The sequence below is a fragment of the Cryptomeria japonica genome, chromosome 4 (assembly GCF_030272615.1).
Source record: "Cryptomeria japonica chromosome 4, Sugi_1.0, whole genome shotgun sequence".
Classification (NCBI taxonomy): domain Eukaryota; kingdom Viridiplantae; phylum Streptophyta; class Pinopsida; order Cupressales; family Cupressaceae; genus Cryptomeria; species Cryptomeria japonica.
In genome coordinates, this window is record NC_081408.1 from 174,201,867 (window position 1) to 174,220,102 (window position 18,236).

At 34.2% G+C, this 18,236-nt stretch overlaps 1 protein-coding gene across 1 annotated transcript in view; it reads left to right on the forward strand.

Annotated features, from left to right (window-relative positions):
- The first annotated feature begins 8,010 nt into the window (after nucleotides 1–8,010).
- Nucleotides 8,011–18,236, forward strand: part of LOC131052020 (ankyrin repeat domain-containing protein 2A) — a 40,738-nt gene continuing 30,512 nt past the window's right edge. The window contains exons 1-2 of the mRNA XM_059219677.1: nucleotides 8,011–8,418; nucleotides 10,989–11,137. Of these exons, the coding sequence (XP_059075660.1) occupies nucleotides 8,406–8,418; nucleotides 10,989–11,137 (162 nt within the window). The 5' untranslated portion in view covers nucleotides 8,011–8,405. The remainder of the gene's footprint in view (nucleotides 8,419–10,988; nucleotides 11,138–18,236) is intronic.

Here is an 18,236-nt window from a genome sequence, read left to right on the forward strand (position 1 = left end):
AATTTGGTACATGTTTACCAACTTCTTCCAAAGTCCAACTTGGTGATAGTTTCTCCTAAAATATTAGGATCATAAGTTTTATAAGGCTAAGTTGAACCAACCCCTTTCCTTTTTACCACCAATAACCTAGTCTTTGACTTTTATGCCACATGGTTTTAATCCAAATATCTATAAATGATGAGATCCTTTCTCTTGAGCTTTCAAATATCAAATTTTGTTCCATTGAATATCTTAACAGAATATTTTGATAAGCGCTTGTCATATTTATCCCTAAAATGAAAGATCCACTAGAAACTCCCACTAAGACAAGGATTTTTTATAAAATGGGCCCCTACCCTTGCTATAAATCTAACAAGTTGGTTAAAAATTGATAGGTTAGACAAAACGAAACACACACTAAATAGACAATCATATGAGGAAAGAATTATAAATTTTCCAATCTATATAAATTTCAACAACATTTTAGTGTAGTAACACCGCTTAAGAAATAAATGAGATAAGAAAGAGAAGAAGATGATGATGAATAGAAAAAAATGTGCAAAGAAAGTAACACATACTTTGAAAAACTCATGAGGAAAAAAATAGAATTCAAAACACCAAAATTGTTATATTAATCAATGTTCAACAATACGTTATAATAAAATTGTAATCGTAGAAAATTAGGGTTAGGATTAAATTAAGAAAATAAAACTACTTAGTTACCTAATTAACCATTACATTAGGGAGGAGATGAATCTAATAGATCTAGCCTAGAAAGATTGAGATTTTGATCAAATTCCTAGTTCCTTTTTTTGATAGGGGCTTTCTCCTCCTTAAAATTGAATTGATTTGATTGTTGAAGATTAGAGTTGTAGACATATAAACATGACCACTTCCTAAATGAATATTTAATATTCATTTTAACCCCGTTCCTCTATTTAATTAAATTCTCCCCATTCATCCATTTAATTAAATGAATTACTCAATTTATTTAATTAAGTTCACTTAAGCCTTTTCTATTCTTTAATTAAATAAATCATTTTATTTAATTAATTCCCCTTTCTCTCCTTTTAATTAAATTTATATTTAATTAAATTGATCCTTACAAGTAAATAAATCTAATTTATTTATTTAAATCCCCCACTTGTATTTATGCAACTTGCTTCTATTTTAGTTGAAATAAAGTAATTTATTTTAATCAAAATTCCCCTCCATCCACTTGCATTTTCCTACATCTCTCACTTGCGTCCTAAACCCCTTTTAAATTCTTCTAGAACCCATCTAATCTTAATCAATTAGCCTAATCCCTCCAATCATATCCTTTTCCTAAATTTGAGGAGGTCACTTCTCAAAATTGGAGGAAAGTCTTATAAAAAGCAATAAAGCCTTTATGTCTTCAACATGCTAACTTGTTGAGTTCCCCCAAATTTGGAAGGACTCTTACAAATTTGTCCTCAAAGTCTTCCAAACCATTAATGGTTAACTCACCCTTCTTGCATGGTTAGAGACTTTTTCCCTAACTCAACCTTCATCTAACCCAATGGTCTCAATCAAGCATTCATGGCTTTACCCTTGGTTATCTCTTTAACCTTTGCACGAGAGTTTACCCCTTGGATAAAAGCTTTATCTAATGGATGACCTTAGGCTAACCTTAACCTTACCTCTTAAGGTAACCTTCATGTCCTCTAAAGCATTTAATGCTTCTTACATTCCCTCTCAAGCAACCTTTTGTTGACAATTGTCACCATTTCATTGGTGAGAATTGTGAACATGGATTGATTAACTTTCAATCCTAGCCCTTGTTAAGATTGCTCAATCTTGACCCTCCATTGCCCTATTTTCCCTATAAATAGAGCTCCCATTCTCTCATTTAAGAGATCCAAGTTAAAGTCATTTTTACTAAGCATTTAGCCTCTCTTTGTTTAAAAACATACTAAGCATTCTCAATACCATAACATATCCATGTTAGATTAGTATATCATGTTAGGATATGATTACTAATCTTCTTTTATCATAGCATCATCCTCATACTAGTTTAATCATCCTAGTTTCAATATCATACATGTTGTAGGAATGCATTCATGCTTATTAATCAATCATCACTCGTTCTTGGAGTTGTCATTCCTAAGCCACCTTGCTCAATGATCTGAGAGCAAGAGTGAGACCCTGAGGATCCTGTGAGATAGAGAACAATGGGACACACCTTGGGAAGTTGAGCTATTTAGTATAGTTCCTATAACTTTCACCAAGAGTCTCATTGGTGTGTGGATCTTTTGAAACTGACTTTTGTGTTTCCGTTGCCCTCATTTCCTGCACACAAGAGCAAAATAGGTGATAAATAAAGTGATCGGGTAGAAACAACAAGCTACAGATGTCATACAAAGCCACCAACCTGGATCTAGGCAAAATAATATGTTTCTGATTTGTTCTCAGAAGTTCAGCCTGATTTTTCAGGATTGGGTAGTATCAATTTGCCATGGTCCTCCAAATTTCTTGTCATTGAAAACTAAACCTATTTGTCTCTATAAATTCTATCGATCCTCCTAAATGCAACTTTGTACCTATTTCTCGCACATAGAAAGAAAGGGGGGATTCTGGGAATATGGGTTTGCCAAAGTCAAACCCTGGTTTAGGAATTTCAACCTTGAATGAAATAATACAAACACTAAAAAAAATTATGAATAGATATACCTCACATCTGCAATTGTTGATGATGATGTTTTTCTCTTTGAATGTAATCATGACCATTGTATGTAATGGCATGACAAACACATGAACATGAAAAACCCTAATCACACACATGCTTGCACAAGCTTGATATAAAATTGCTCCACAATGGTTGAAGGATGAATATGTAGCCTTGAAGATCTCTAAAAAATTCTTGATGAATGGTTGATGAATGCTTCACAGATGCATGAATGTTAGATTGCTTGTAGATGAAGACTTTGATCTAAAATGAATTGATATAATGTCTTATATAGGGGTTTCTAGGTAAATTACCAATTAGGATGACCTCCAATGGTCATGTAGAGCCACGAGGGTGAATTTACGCTAAGGAGATACAACACTTGCTCTATTTCAAATTTGGGCCCCATTAAGAGGGACCATGGCATGTTCACACCCTAATCCCAGTGCAAAGGGGACAAAAATAAGGTGCCAAGGAGGTGGGTACCCCTCTATGGGACCCATAATAGGTTGTTCATGACATCAAAGTTGGGTAACAAGCACAAATTAGACCTAGAGAGGCGATGGGGATAAAACATGCTAAAGTGGAGGCATAAACATGAGGTGTCAATTGGATCGGTGACAATTTATGACGCTACAAAAATACCAAAATTTGTGCTTCATAAAATATCTACGCTTTGAACTAGGAGGAATCCTAACATCATAAGCTTGCATAAACAATGATCAACAATCTCTCTCTGAAGCCCTATATATATAGGCCAAGGAGACCCATAAAACCAAAACTAATTTTTAAATCATGAGCTCAAATTCTTTAGGAATAAAACAAATCAACATTGTCCAAGTCAATACCATGTATTCCACCTCAAAATGAAACTCCCCAAAAAATAGAATGTAACTCCTAATTAATCAATATGACTCTGAAGACCAATTGGAGTCAAAGTAACTTCAATGCCCTCCATATGGGTGTAGTAATTACTACTTACAAACCCCTTACACATTATGAATAACCAATTAAAGATGTTAGTCATGTTCCACCTAACTTAACCCTATTCAATTCTCCTAAAAACCATTATAAGAGTAATGATAGATGGTAGAGAGTGCTAACTATACAATCTTAAGATTTCATAAAAGTGATGAACCCTTTTCGTGGACACATTATTTATGATATTATACAATATTAAATAATTACAACTAAACTCAAACTTGCAAGGTGCACAACAAAACTTAAATCCTTTACCCTAATTTAACTATCCCAATTAAGAGCTACTATTAATCAAATTTTAAAATTAATATAGATGAAGTATTTAATCTATTACAATAATTGAATTTGAGCATCTATAATTGTATTGTACTTTAAGAGTAATCTTAGTGTTTTTTAAGTGCTCTCTCAAATGATCTTTGCGCATTTCCATCTATATTATATTTTAAAAGTAATCTTAGGGTTCTTTAAGTGCTTTCTCAAATAGTTATTTCAACTCCAAGTACAATTGATAATCTATATTTCTTACAAATTTTCCATGTCTTATGGAATTCATCATGCATCCATAAGAGTTAGAAGTCATCAATAGAGGTTAGCAATTGGTAAGCCCCCTATTGTCAACAAAAGAATTCGTTGGGTTTGTCCTAAGAGACTGGAGAACATTTTACAGTATAGTAGCCGAGGAGGACCTCAAAAACATTGAAAATGTAAATCTACATACTTAGTAGATTGATGATTTTGAAGTGCTTAAGAAGACAAAGAACTTTCCAAATCATGATACCAATGAGATTTATGAGAAGGCAATAAAACTATTAGAAACCCATGGGCTTGAAGCTAAAGAAGATGATTTAAGCATAACTCTGCTCAATGGACATTCAGTTTTGTTGCACATCAAACAACAGTTCCATCTGATGTATTTAGCTGATGTTACAATTACGGAAGCTATGATAAGAGTGTTTTGAATAATATATTTTTATCTCTATCGTAGTTTGTCACTGTAATAAAAATGCTTGCGCTGGCAAGGATTGGTGGGCAAGATTTGACATTTTCTCACATTGCCTTCATCTAACTTAGTGGCATTCTTTCTTTCAAAGTGACTTTTTCTTCCCTCGCTCCCTACTAGCGAGAAGTTCCTTCTCGTGAAAGGGGCTTGGCTTCTAGGGTGCTTCTGGAGTTCTCCCTCGCTCCGTACTGGGTGACCCCTCCCTCGTGAAAGGGGTTGAGCGGGCTTTGTTTCTGGAGTTATCTCCCGTGGCTAGCTGTAATTTTGGGCCTCAATCCAAATTGTAAAGACTTTCTTTAAATTAAGAGAAGGGTATTAGAAAAGTTTATTATTGTTTGGTAAAGAAATTGTTAAATGTAATATATAAAATATTTTGGAATATTTTTAGGTTTTGGAAATGTTACATATTTTTTATTTTTTTCATTTTTAAAGTTAAATTTGTGTTTAATGGTAGATCAAATTAGTCAATTTTATTTTGTTTTCTTATTTATTTAAAGTAAATAATTATATTTTTATATATTTTATTCACTTTTTAAAATAATATAGATTTATTTTAACAAATTGTTGAACATTTGTCTTTTTATAATATAATTTTATACGAATACAAAGTAGAAAAATTAAAAGAAAAGTACATCTTACATGAATACAAAGTAGAACCTTATAGGCATGTGCCTTTCTCACTCTTCTTTCAACTATAGGTGAGAAAATGCAAGTTAGTTTTTGTAAGTTTTTGTTTCCCATCTTGGAGTGAGATGGATAGAAAAGTTGAGAATGATTCCTAATGTGAGAGATAGCGAGAAGGGAGAGGTTGAGAATGAGTTAATGATGTAGTATTGTTCATCTCCCAAAGCTCCATTTGGAGTTAATGAAAGTACCATTTTATGGTATTGTTGATGCTATTGGTCAGTTTATTACCATTAAATATGTCACAAAAAGATAGAATGAGTTTTCTATTTGCTATTGTATCTATATTGAAGTTGGTTTAAATTTTCCCAATAGTGTTAAATTGTGCTCCAAGTTTGGTTTTTGGGAGCAAAAACCTCATTATGAGCTCTCTTGGATGAACCAATTCCATATTACTAGGCATTTCTTTGTGTTGTGCCAATATATATATGAGAAGGTGCACTCCAATGATATCAACGATTACATGGTGTTGGAATGTATTAGGAACAATCACTTGGGTAAGGCTTTAGGTTCTTCATGCAAGTAACAAGCTATGTTCAAAGGCCCCTCTTTAAAGAACAATCTTCCTAAATGTCCTCAATCTCATTATGAGAAGATACTGAAATCTATTAAGGGACACCACATTGCTAAGGTTGACGATTCTTTCAAGATTAAGAGAAAACTAGATGCGATGATTGAGTTTTCACCTTTGAATTTTGTTTGGAATGTTCATTCTCACCTTGCACCTCTTCTTAGTCCTTTGATGAAGTTTGATTTCAAACCGCCTTGACTGAGTAGCATCTAGCCTACAACTTTGTGGTTGTGCAACCTTGTCCTTTTGCTAGTTGTATTGTGGCTAGCTAGCATCTATCTTACTCCTTGTGAAACTTGTTCTTTTTGCCTCTTTGACTATTTTGCAACTTGTGGTTCCTTTTTATTGTTCAAGGGTTTGAGCCCTTATAAAATCTCTAGTTATCTTAATCAAAATAAGTTTGTATGTATGCAAATATATCTTTATGTTATCCTTTGTAACAAGGTGTCTAATAAAGGTTTATTTAAAAAAAAATTCATTTCAAGTAAATAATTGTATTCTTACAAGTTCTATTCATTTTTTAAATTAATATAGATTTATTTTTATATATAAGTGAGCATTTGTTTATTCTTGATCAAGTTTTTTCAATATATGAGAAAGACATATCACCTTAGTAAAAAAATTAATCGGTCACGGAAACCATTTATCCAACCTTTTTTGTGACTTAGATAAGCTAGGCATAATGTTATTTCTATTATATTATAATCAATGAAATTAATTCATATAATATATTTGTTTTAAGATCTTACATTACAATAACTTAAAAACAAGTTTAGACTAAAATGTATTACTTTTAATTTAAAAAAAATTATTTTTTTTGAGTTTATTTTCTTTTCACAATTCATGACATACCTCTTTCCAAAATAAAGGATTAAAAGAAACAATAACTCTTCCCATTTGTCCCATTTCTAAAGTTAAGTATCTTTGAAGTTGAATTTTAAATTGTAATTCGATTTCCAAATTGCTTATATAAGTATACACATATATAAGTTTCACTTTGATTTATAAATATGATTAATATATTGATATTTGATTTTTTTTTTAAACAAAGATAATGTATTACAAGAAGTCAATAAATATTTGTGGTTTAAATTTAAACGTTGCAAGGTTAATTTGATTTGTGTGTATTTGATTCAATGTGTAGAACTAATATGTTGTGTGCAAGATTATTTTTAAAAAATTTGCTTTAGAAAAGTGCTTGCTTTTTCTTTGTTGACATATGGATTATCAAGGTATTGTTTAGGGATACCATTAGGGAGATTGTTGACTCAATAGATAAGCATGTTCATCCAGGTCAAATCTCTTTTGGATTAAATCAATGATAACGGGTGATATAGAAGATCACATTCACCCGCATGCAATTGATAATGATATGATTCTTTATTCTTTAGAAAATTAAATTGTACTTTAGGTGTTCTTTTTATCCCTGACACACTAAATGTCTTTAAATATCAAAGCTTAGGATGCCATAAAAACATGTGTCATGCTAGCATACATTAAAATTGTAGAAAAACGTAGAAAATTTGAAATTTAATTTGAATGTTTGAATTTTAGATTGATTCTCATGCACTTTGGGATTGAACTAGATCAATCTCACATCATTAATAAATGAAACATGGAGTAAAAATGGTGATTTAGAGACTAAGATTGATGTACAATCAAAATTACAAATATAAATGGCTAAATAGTAAATAAATGACAATTATCTAAGTATAAATAGTGATTTTATATATATATATATATATATATACAATGAACCATATCAATATTTTAATCAATTTGAAACATTTTATCAAAATAAACATATTTTCTAATCACAACAATATCTATCCAACATTCCAAATATTCATTTTAATATAATTTTTTAAAATACAATTGAATATCCAATATAATTGAGCATCTAACATACAATACATTTAGAAAGGCACCTACTAGATGTAGGTGGGGGGAATAATCTCACCTAAACGTGCATATTTATTCTTAACCTCACCCAATTCAAGAGCAATAATGGCACAAGAGGAGTAACTAGAGAGCAATGACAAAGAGGCATCACACTAAAGCAATTTGGATGGGTCACAAAATAGAACGAAGCTATGACAAGACCAAGGTAAGTGAGGTGGCATATGGAGATAAGATTTCTATATCATGGCCTCCATACATCCATGTCATCATGCCTTTGGGAATCACTCCAAGAGATTGATTTTCTAGTGATATTATAGTCTTCACCCTTAATTTTTTTCCCTTATTTTTTCCTTGAAAGAATAGTAAATAAAAATCCTTCGGAAGCCAGGAGAAAAAGAAAAAAAGAGAGTCAGGGGATCACATGGAGTGAGTAGGGTTAAAAACTTTGGGTATAAGCGAGGTAGCATAATCAGATCTTGTGGAGGCTATTATCCTCAAACTTGTCACAGCTCTTGCAAAACAAGGAAGGAGGGCAGGAAACTGCCTGCGATTAGACTCTTCTGCAACTCTTTGGAGGGCTTATCCAAAAAATTTCGATCACAATGTCCTCTGCAGGTAAATGTTTTATTGGTTCTCATAATGGGTATTTTTAGGTTTGATGCTTTAAGGTTTATAGTGGTGGTTTTCATTGATTGGAATTTTTGCGTGGTCATATTTGGATTGAGGGTTTGGTTTCAATCACAATTGTATATGTACCTATTTTTCCAGTGGACATTTCATAGTGGTCTTTGCCTTAGGTTTGATTTTTCAATGCTTATATATGTTACTTTCATTGATTTAAATTGCTAGATGACTTTGCATGAATTGAGCTTTTGGAAAGGTCATTATTTTTTTTCATTTACAACGGCACGTGTTCGTAATTTCCTATTGATTTTTTGCATAGTGGGTTTTTTAAGATTTGATGTTTTAAGGTTTGCCATATTGGTTTTCATTAATTGAAACGATCTTGTTTGGATTGAGGTTTTAGAAACATGAGAGTCTTGTTCAATCACAATGGCTTGTGCAGTGATTTCTCACCCAATTTTTGTGCAATGGCTTCTTCTGTTTTTACGTTTGATGATTCAAGTTTTACGATATTACATTTTCTTTGATCGGAGTTGCTTCTTCTGTGTTCCTTATTTTTTTGGTTTGAATTGAGGTTCTGGAGAGCTGATCAGTCTCCTTCAATCACAATGCTCGGCTGCTGGCAATTTCTGATAGAGGGTGTTTTTAGGATTTTTATGATAGTTTTTATGAGTAGAATTGATGCACATCGAATTTATGACCATTTTAATTAGCTTTTAGTCCAAATATTGTTAGCTTATTTAAACTGGGTTTGTGCCTCGATTGGATTGTACGCCTCCTTTGTGACTAAGGTTTCAAGGGTTTGACATTGAGGGGAAGAGGGTTGCGTGAACCATCGCGTTTCAATATTAGCCTGAGTTTAGGGTCTAGGTGTGTTGTTGTCATCATAGTTTGTCTTACGGGACTGTTTGTTTTGAGGTATTCTTCGAGTTCAATCAATTTATGTTGGATCATTTGCCGAGAAAAATTACCAGAGTTTTTAGGTCAAGGAATTTTAGAATCTTAAATTATGTGATTGTGTTAGGCTAACGATTAATTCTAAAAGTAGGTGTTTTACTTCGAGTTGTTTTTTGCATATAATTTTCGTTCATAGTGTTTGCAGTTTGATTTTCATTTCATTGTTGTTGTCGATCAGTTTGTTTTCCTATTTTTTGTATGAGGTTGGGCATCCATGATGTGTTCAATTTGGAAGTTTTGACGTAATGTTATCACCGAGTTTTTATGACCTTACTTTAGTGCCTATGAATCGAGCATAGGTTATTTGTGTCTCTCTAATTTATGTGCAGGGATGCCATTTATGATGTGTCTTATCTTTTAGAAAGAATTTCGAGAAAATCCTTTTTCATGGGCCTTCAAACATTGATTTAGACAACTAGGAATGTTTGGTTGGCAAATCTCATTCAGTTCGTTGATTTGGATCCGTTTAATGTAGAAGGTGGATGTCAATGGTATTTTGGACTCGTAATAATTTGTTCTTCTGCATGGGAATGGTGAGCTGTTAGTTTCAAACATTCAAGGAGAGTTGGACGTAAAGTGGTTGAAATGAAGTAATGTTAAATATGCAAAAATGCGTTCACTCGCACAATCACAAATTTGGCTGGCATGCCTAAAATATGTATAAGCTTTATCTGCATGTTAAAATTAAAAATTGACATGTTGAAGTTTTTATTATTCAAAACTTCTGCTTCTACCCATGTCATTGGTGTTTTTTAATATGTTCACACACGAGTGCACACATATTAACCATAAAATGCTATATGGTTTACCATTTGGAGGAAGCCTTATAAATTTAATAGGGAATGTTTCTACAGGCTAGTGTATTTATGTTTGCTAATAGTATCTTCTATATTTTTCAAAAATCAAGATTACAGTCAGGTAAAAATAGAAGTTCATCCATCTTAGTTGCTCATGGTGGTTCTTGAGGAGTTAGATTGAGATGATTTTTGACATTTGTTCATCTGTTCGCTCTAATATGTCATTGAAATCAAAAGTCAATCCATGTATAATCTACACTACTTTTCACAACATTCAAAATTTGATTTTGTATCCTGTATCTTTACAAACATGATAACAATTACAAACTTCCAATTTTCAAAAACTTTTAAACAGAACAAAGAATTTGCAACACTCGTCAAGCTCATTGTTACAAGGACTGCAGGGCACCCAATCGAATAATTTTTTTCAAATCATAAGGCACTTGGACAAGATCTCTCTACAAAAGGAGTCTTGTGTGATTTGGTTGTGTATGCGGTCTTTTTTTTGCTGCCATACACATGTAAAAGTATTTGCAGTTTGTCTTTGATCAGAAAATAATGTACCCACCTATTAAATAATTAACAAATAACTACCATATTGGAAATTTTTTCTCATCATGAGAATATGAAATGTGTATATTATATTGGGCCTCTATTGAATTTATCTCTTTGGTTCTCCAAGCTGTTCTTTTGTTTGCGTTTATCTTGAAACACTTGAATGCTTTTAATTTAATTTATTCTTTTGAATCACAATATTACTGATTATACCTTAATGACGTGTTGTGTATTGAATTGCTTATACTCTAGAGAAGTCAAATGCGTCTGATAGCAAAAAGGCAAAGGCACAGGCACCAAAATCTGCTTCAAGTAGTGGACAAGGAACTGCGACATCAGAGCCAGAAAAGGGAATGCCATCAAATGCATTTGATTTCTCTGCAATGTCTGGCCTGCTGAATGTATGTTATTCTTTTCTTAATACACTATTGTGTTGACTGTTATTTTTTTTAGACATTATAGGCTTTCATTTATTAATAAATATGCAAGTCGATTTTTATGCACAGAACCTTAGCTTTATTCTTTCATGATCCATTTTAAATACCAGTAACTGACCAGAATCTTCGATTTTTCATGATTCTCACGTTTAGAGTCACTTTTTATTTTTTGAGGGACCATTAAAATTTCAAATTATTACCCTAATGATGATTTAACAAATTGGAGTGAAGACTTATTGAAAAAGAAGCATACACATTTGTCACCTTACTAAAGAGATTATAGGCTTTCATTTATGGATAAATATGCAAACTCCATTTTTATGCACACAACCTTAGCTTTGTTCTTTCATGATGCATTTTAAATACCAGGAACTGACCAGAATCTTTGATTTTTCATGATTCTCACGTTTAGACTCACTTTTTATTTTTGGAGGGACCATTAAAATTTCAAACTATTACCCTAATGATGATTTAACAAATTGGAGTGAAGACTTATTGAAAAGGAAGCATACACATTTGTCACCTTACTGGTGTTTTTTTCATGAACCCGTCTCTGTAGGTTTTCTGATTTGTTTTCTCTATTGCTGTTTATCATCAATGATCTTCGATATATGACATAGTTTTACTCTTTGAATTACACATGAGGACATATCTGCCCAGATCAATGCTTGAAATACCAGCTCATAGCATGTTGAGTGACCCATGCAAAAACTCACAGCCAATCTTAACTGTTTAAGTCAATCTACAGCTCTGATCGCCACATACAAATAGAAGTTACTGTGTTTAAGAAGTTGTTATGGATCACAATTTATGCAACTCTATACCCTACTATATATTTTTCTAACTTATTGCTTATTTTTGTTGTAAATTATTTTGCAAGATATATATTTACTATTTAGTTATGTCAAACATGTTGCTTTACAAGTAGTTTATCACATCAACTTGAAGAGAAAAAATGCTGAACTTTACGGATGATTTTCTATGAAATGTTCCTGTAGTAGTGTTATTCTGTACATGTCCTAAGTACATTTGAGATTGGCATCTAAATCTTTTGTGAGCATCCTGAAAGATGAACTAATTCCTTTATGTGTGAACATTGGGATCTGCAGTTGCATCTGCATGTTTTCTGAATTGGTAACTTGCCATGACTGTAATATTTATTTATGCATATTTATATTCTGGTCAGCCTTTTTTCTTGAGGTTGTAAGTGTACTGTCACTATAAGAAAACAGCCAGATGAGTAGGAAAACAAACGACACATTTTCTGTTCTTGTTGGCAACATGGGTTATTAGTTTGCTCCATCCATTTTGGTCTTGTGCATATTCGCTGTTGATACTAAATCAATGTGTTCAATGTTGTTCTCAGCCTATGTGTTACTTCCATCTTTTGCTTAAATTGGCCAGCCAAAAAAATTCTGGATTCTCTTGTCTGGAATGTCTATCTGCTCTTCTTTCAGTGTATTGGCTCCCTCCAGAACCAATAGTTGGAAATGAGAATATGCAAGAATAAAAGCTTAAGCTTTACAACTAATGCTATAACTTGCATATTGAAAAAGAACATTATTTAAAGGTTTAAAAATTGAAGTTATACCTCTACATCTTCAAATTTTTAATAGTTAAATGATGTGTGGGGAATGGAGGATGGGAGTTTATTTTAAAGATTTCTAAGGGATAGAGAGGGTTTCAAATTCAGTACAAAATCGCCGATAAAGAAGAAATAAAACAAGGCTTCTATGTTTTCTTAATTGCAATGAAGAACGTTATGGACCAAATTAAGCAGGTCAGTTAACTGTGAATGTCACAAAAACTGAGAAAATGTTGGTCTGATGTATCCCATGCCTAGGATTGAGTTGAAGCCAGGGGAGATTTGAATCCTTATGTGAAATTCATGATGTGTGGAGATTGAAGAACTCTATTCTGAACTAGAATATAAACTTAGGAGTTTCATGCTTTTTCAAAGAGTGTCAAACACATTAATGATATTACAGGTTAATTTAAGGGATTTACATGTACAAGCAGGACGGGTGCTAGGTTGCTTATCATGTATATGATAATGCCATCTTTACTGCTTGATGCTCAAGTTGTTTAGTCATTGATCCTTCAAAATAAGAGGTTTAGAAGATATGCCATGTCCTCTGTCCCTTTTGAATTATTTATATTGCCATATTGCCTTTAAACTGCACTTTGGTAGCTATATTATTGCCCAATAGGTAAACAAAGAGAAGAAAACAACATCCAACAAATATGGGTGCAATTCTTTATTAGTATTGCTTAGAATGTAGTATGATTGGCTAGCTATTAGTCTAGTTTACAGTTTTGCGGGTTGATAATTTAGAAACACGGAAAGCTTGTTGATAACAAACCAGCAAAGTTGGGTATGTTTTGTGTACTTTGCATCTTTTACACCCTTTATAGACCATATGCCGCATCATTAGTAGGGTTGGGAGAGTATGATGGCTTGGAGGGGTTGGTGGTAATGACTCACCCTATGGGGGTTTGGGAGTAGAGAGCCTTTGAGATTTTTTTGGGGCCTTGGTTTTATATCAATTGTATTGTAATATTGCATATTGGTTCACTATACTAATGTGCTTATAATTACCAATACATGGATTTTGGTTTGAGTTGTAGCCTATAAGTCTTGGTACGAGGATAGGTATGGGTTATATTATAAATACATATATTAAATTTATAAAAGTAGTGGTACTCATAATTGCTATAAACAACATATTTAAATACCTCATAATTTGCAAAAAAAATATACTCACAAATTCATAATTTATTGATCTGTCAAATGTGAATACACCATGAAAATTACAATTAGTATTCACATAGGTAAAAACTTTAAATATAGTCTCTTCATATTGTTATTCATTGAGAGCATCAAAGTCAACATTTGGCTCAATTCATTTGAATCACAATGAGTTACAATGCCACTTCCACCAGCCATGTCATGAGTAGAAGTTGACTCATCTAAAGAGATTTTGGCAAGTTGTAAAACATATTGTCTAAGTCAACACACTTTAGTTAGATCCCAATTTTTCACCACGCCCTCATTGTAATTAAGTTTCTTATGTGACAAGAGATGCACGTTGGAGTGCACAAAGACCAAATCCTTAATTTCATTTCCACCCAATTGATTGCAATTGATTGAGTGGATAAAGCACGATGTGCTCCAATTCCTCATAGTTGAAGAAGAACTCACAACTTGTAGAAATGTTTTAACTTCGGGCAAAATAAACTATATTCTATGAAGTCTTAGGATGAAGGGATAAGGGGATGTGGTGATGAGTCTTGAGGATGGGGGAACCAAGAGCCTAGATTTGGGGATGGAAAGTGGTGGGGGTTGGGACTGGAGAACCCAATGGGTTTGAGGTGCAGGGCCCTTTGTGGGGGTATTGGGGCAATATCCTGTTGATGTGTATTTTGTACACGACCAAACACAGAATAAAATACCCAGAGGTATCTTATCCTCCCTTGAGTAAAACTCCTGAATGCTAAAGATATCGCAGAAGGATCAATCAGAGAAGTTTCAAGGTTCTGTTATGTAGGTTCTCTACTCGTGGATAAGCTCTTTGCGGTACGATGTGATTTTGCTAGAATCACAAGGGGACTTACACTTGATGACTGAAGGTCTGATTTGCTTTGAATATTACTGGAACATAGGATTTCACTAGTCTAGATTTTGAAAAAAAAGAAAAAGGATGAGGGCGAGGAAAGGATCTAATTCTGACACTAAGAATGTAGGAGCAATGGATAACCTTTGATGAAATTCTAACTAAGTCTTGTTTTGACATCTTAGGACCATCTCCACAAGGTTAGTGCAATCTTCGGAGGAAAGCTTCATGATGTTCAGATCATCGCTACAGGCATAGACACCATCACGCTGATGCATATTAGTGAAGAAGCGACAATTGAAGTTATAAGCTTGAGCTGAATGATTCCAGTTGACTACACAAGGCAAGTCTGTAATCAACAAACTGCTAGTAGTATGGATATACAAATTTCACCATCAATCAAAAACATTTCTTCCACTCATCTAATAACATGAAATCAAATCTAAGAAGTATAGAGACCATGCAAATTGTTGAATCGACCCATAGATTTCACCATTTCTTCAATGAAGTTTACAAGTCTTCTGGAAGGGTCAGGAGCGAAATTCCTTCTTTAGGCTTCATTTTACACTTCCTTTACCTCAATTCATCTTGCAAGGCTTAAATAACCTCCCTCCAGTCTTTTCATGCCCTAAGAATCAAAATCTTGTCTTGACACAAAGGGGAAATAGTGATTTTGATGAATTTCGCTCTGGACCCTTTGGAAAGGTCAGGAGCGAAATTCACTTTTTGCTTGCCTATTCACACCCAATTTCACTTTCTTCACTTCACTTCGTCTGGACTCCCTCACATTGAATCCACTTCCCAACTTGGCAACATTGGTTTGATCTTCACAAGGCCTAAAAAGTCAAATTCGCTCAAAAACCTAGCCAAGGACAGGACCTATCCAGAATTTCGCTCTGGACCCTTTGGAAGGGTGAGGAGCGAAATTCCAATTTTAGCTCAAAATTTGCATCTTTGGTGGTCAAAAATCTTTCCAAGGGATTCCAAATAGCTTCTTTCACTCTAGCCTAGGCCTGACTTCATTCAAAATTTGGATAAAAAGGTGATTTTTAGGGTTTTCGCTCTGGACCCTTTGGAAGGGTCAGGAGCGAAAAACTTGTTTTGAGCTTATTCCTCCATCATTTCAACTTGAATCCACCTCACAAGGCAAGAAAACACATTTCCTCTCTTCTCCAACCCAAGTTTGATTTGATTTTGCAAGAAAAATTAGGTGATTGAAGAATTTTCGCCCTGGACCCTTTGGAAGGGTCAGGAGCGATTTTCATCATTTGGCTCAATTTCTTCAATCTTGATAATCATTGGCAATTTGGAGTCATTCCTAAGGCCTCCTTTGATCCTGATCCACCCTAGATTTGGCATAAAATTAAGGGAAAAGATAGGTTTTGCACAATTTTGCCCTGGACCCTCTGGAAGGGTCAGGAGCGAATTTCCCTTTTTAGCCCAAAATCATAATTTTTTGAGACAACGATCAATTCAAGGACAAACTCAAGGGCATCCCTCACCTTGGTCTAGGCATGGATTGGCACAAATCTTGGAGAAAAGGATGGGTTTTAGGATTTTCGTTGTGGACCCTTTGGAATGGTCAGGAGCGAAAATCTTGTTTTAGACAAAAATCATCATTCTTTCAATCCCAACCTGCTTTGCAAGGTAAAAACTCATCTCTCTTCGCTCAAGGAACAAGGTTTTAAGCTCAAGCAAGGTTAAAAATATAGGCTTGTAAGGAATTTCGCTTTGGATCCTCTGGAAGGGTCAGGAGTGAAATTTCCTTCCTTGGCTAAAACACTCATTCCTCAACTCTTTCAAACATTCCCAAAGGCCACAACATGTTCATTCTCCCTTTCAACATGCCTTGGACATCAAAATTTGGTCGAACAAGGAAGGGAAAGAGGTCTAAGTAGATTTTTGCCCTGGACCCTTTGGAAGGGTCAAGAGCGAAAATCATTTTTTAGGCTTGATTCTTCATTTCTCCAATTCCAAACCACCTCAAGAGGCAAAGATATGCTATCTCACTTCCATCCATGCCATAAAAACCCAAGGACTTGACCTCTTCCAAGGAAAAATAGGTGTTTCTAGGAATTTCGCTTTGGACCCTTTGGAAGGGTCAGGAGCGAAATTCACTATTTGGCTCAAAATCCTTCACTTTTCAATGCTTTCAAACATTACCAATGGCAAAAGATGTCCATCCTTCCTTTCAAGATGCCTTGCAAATCAAAATTTGGTCAAACTAGGGAAGAAATGGGTCTTAGGTGGATTTTCGCTCTGGACCCTTTGGAAGGGTTAGGAGCGAAAATCTTAGTTTAGGCTTGACCACTCACTTTTGAGTGAAATTCACTATTTGGCTCAAAATCCTTCACTTTTCAATGCTTTCAAACATTACCAATGGCAAAAGATGTCCATCCTTCCTTTCAAGATGCCTTGCAAATCAAAATTTGGTCAAACTAGGGAAGAAATGGGTCTTAGGTGGATTTTCGCTCTGGACCCTTTGGAAGGGTTAGGAGCGAAAATCTTAGTTTAGGCTTGACCACTCACTTTTCCAACTTCAAACCACCTCAAGAAGCAAACTTAGATCATTTTCCACCTAAGGAACAAGGATTGGATCCCAAACAAAGTAGCAAAAGAGGTTTATAGTGAATTTCGCTCTGGACCCTTTGGAAGGGTCAGGAGCGAAATTCCCTTTCAGGCTAAAATCTTGATCTTCAAAATCATCCAACTCCCTCTCAGGGCAAGAACATACTAACTCCTTCTCCATCATGCCAAAGCTTAGCCAAAATAAGGAAGAAAATAAAAGTTATAAGGATTTTTGCTCTGGACCCTTTGGAAGGGTCAGGAGCGAAAATCACTTCCTAGGTTGATTTTCATCTTCCTTTCAACTCATTCTCACACAAACTTAGTCAATTCAACTTCCTTTCATCGCAATCAAGACAAACCTCCATCCAACTGTGTCTAGGCAAGGTCGAACTAGGCTTTAAGGCCAAAGGAAGGCAAAAAAGGAAGATTTCGCTCTGGACCCTCTGGAAGGGTCAGGAGCGAAATTCTTCTTTCAGGTTGATTCTCATCATCTTAAGGTCTAAAGACTCCTCTTCAAGGCAAATATGCATCAAAACCTACCAAACCATTGTTAATTTTGTGGATCAGAATTGAAATTTATCTTGTCTATGTATTATCTATCACTGAATTGTTGTATAAATCTGATTGTCTTCTTTTATGTTGTAGGAGAGGAGGAGCATTTTTATTTCAATGTCCATTCTCACACATTTCATTTGGTATATGTAGTGGGCTGGGTACGATCAAGCGATGCCTTGACCGACCATGTCTTTTTGACATGGCCGATCAAGACATCACTTGATCATGCCCCCTCACGATAATAAATGTTTGAATGAGAGACTTCATTCATCTCTCATTCAATCATTTATCTTACCGAGGCTATCATGCATTAACACTCCCTCTTA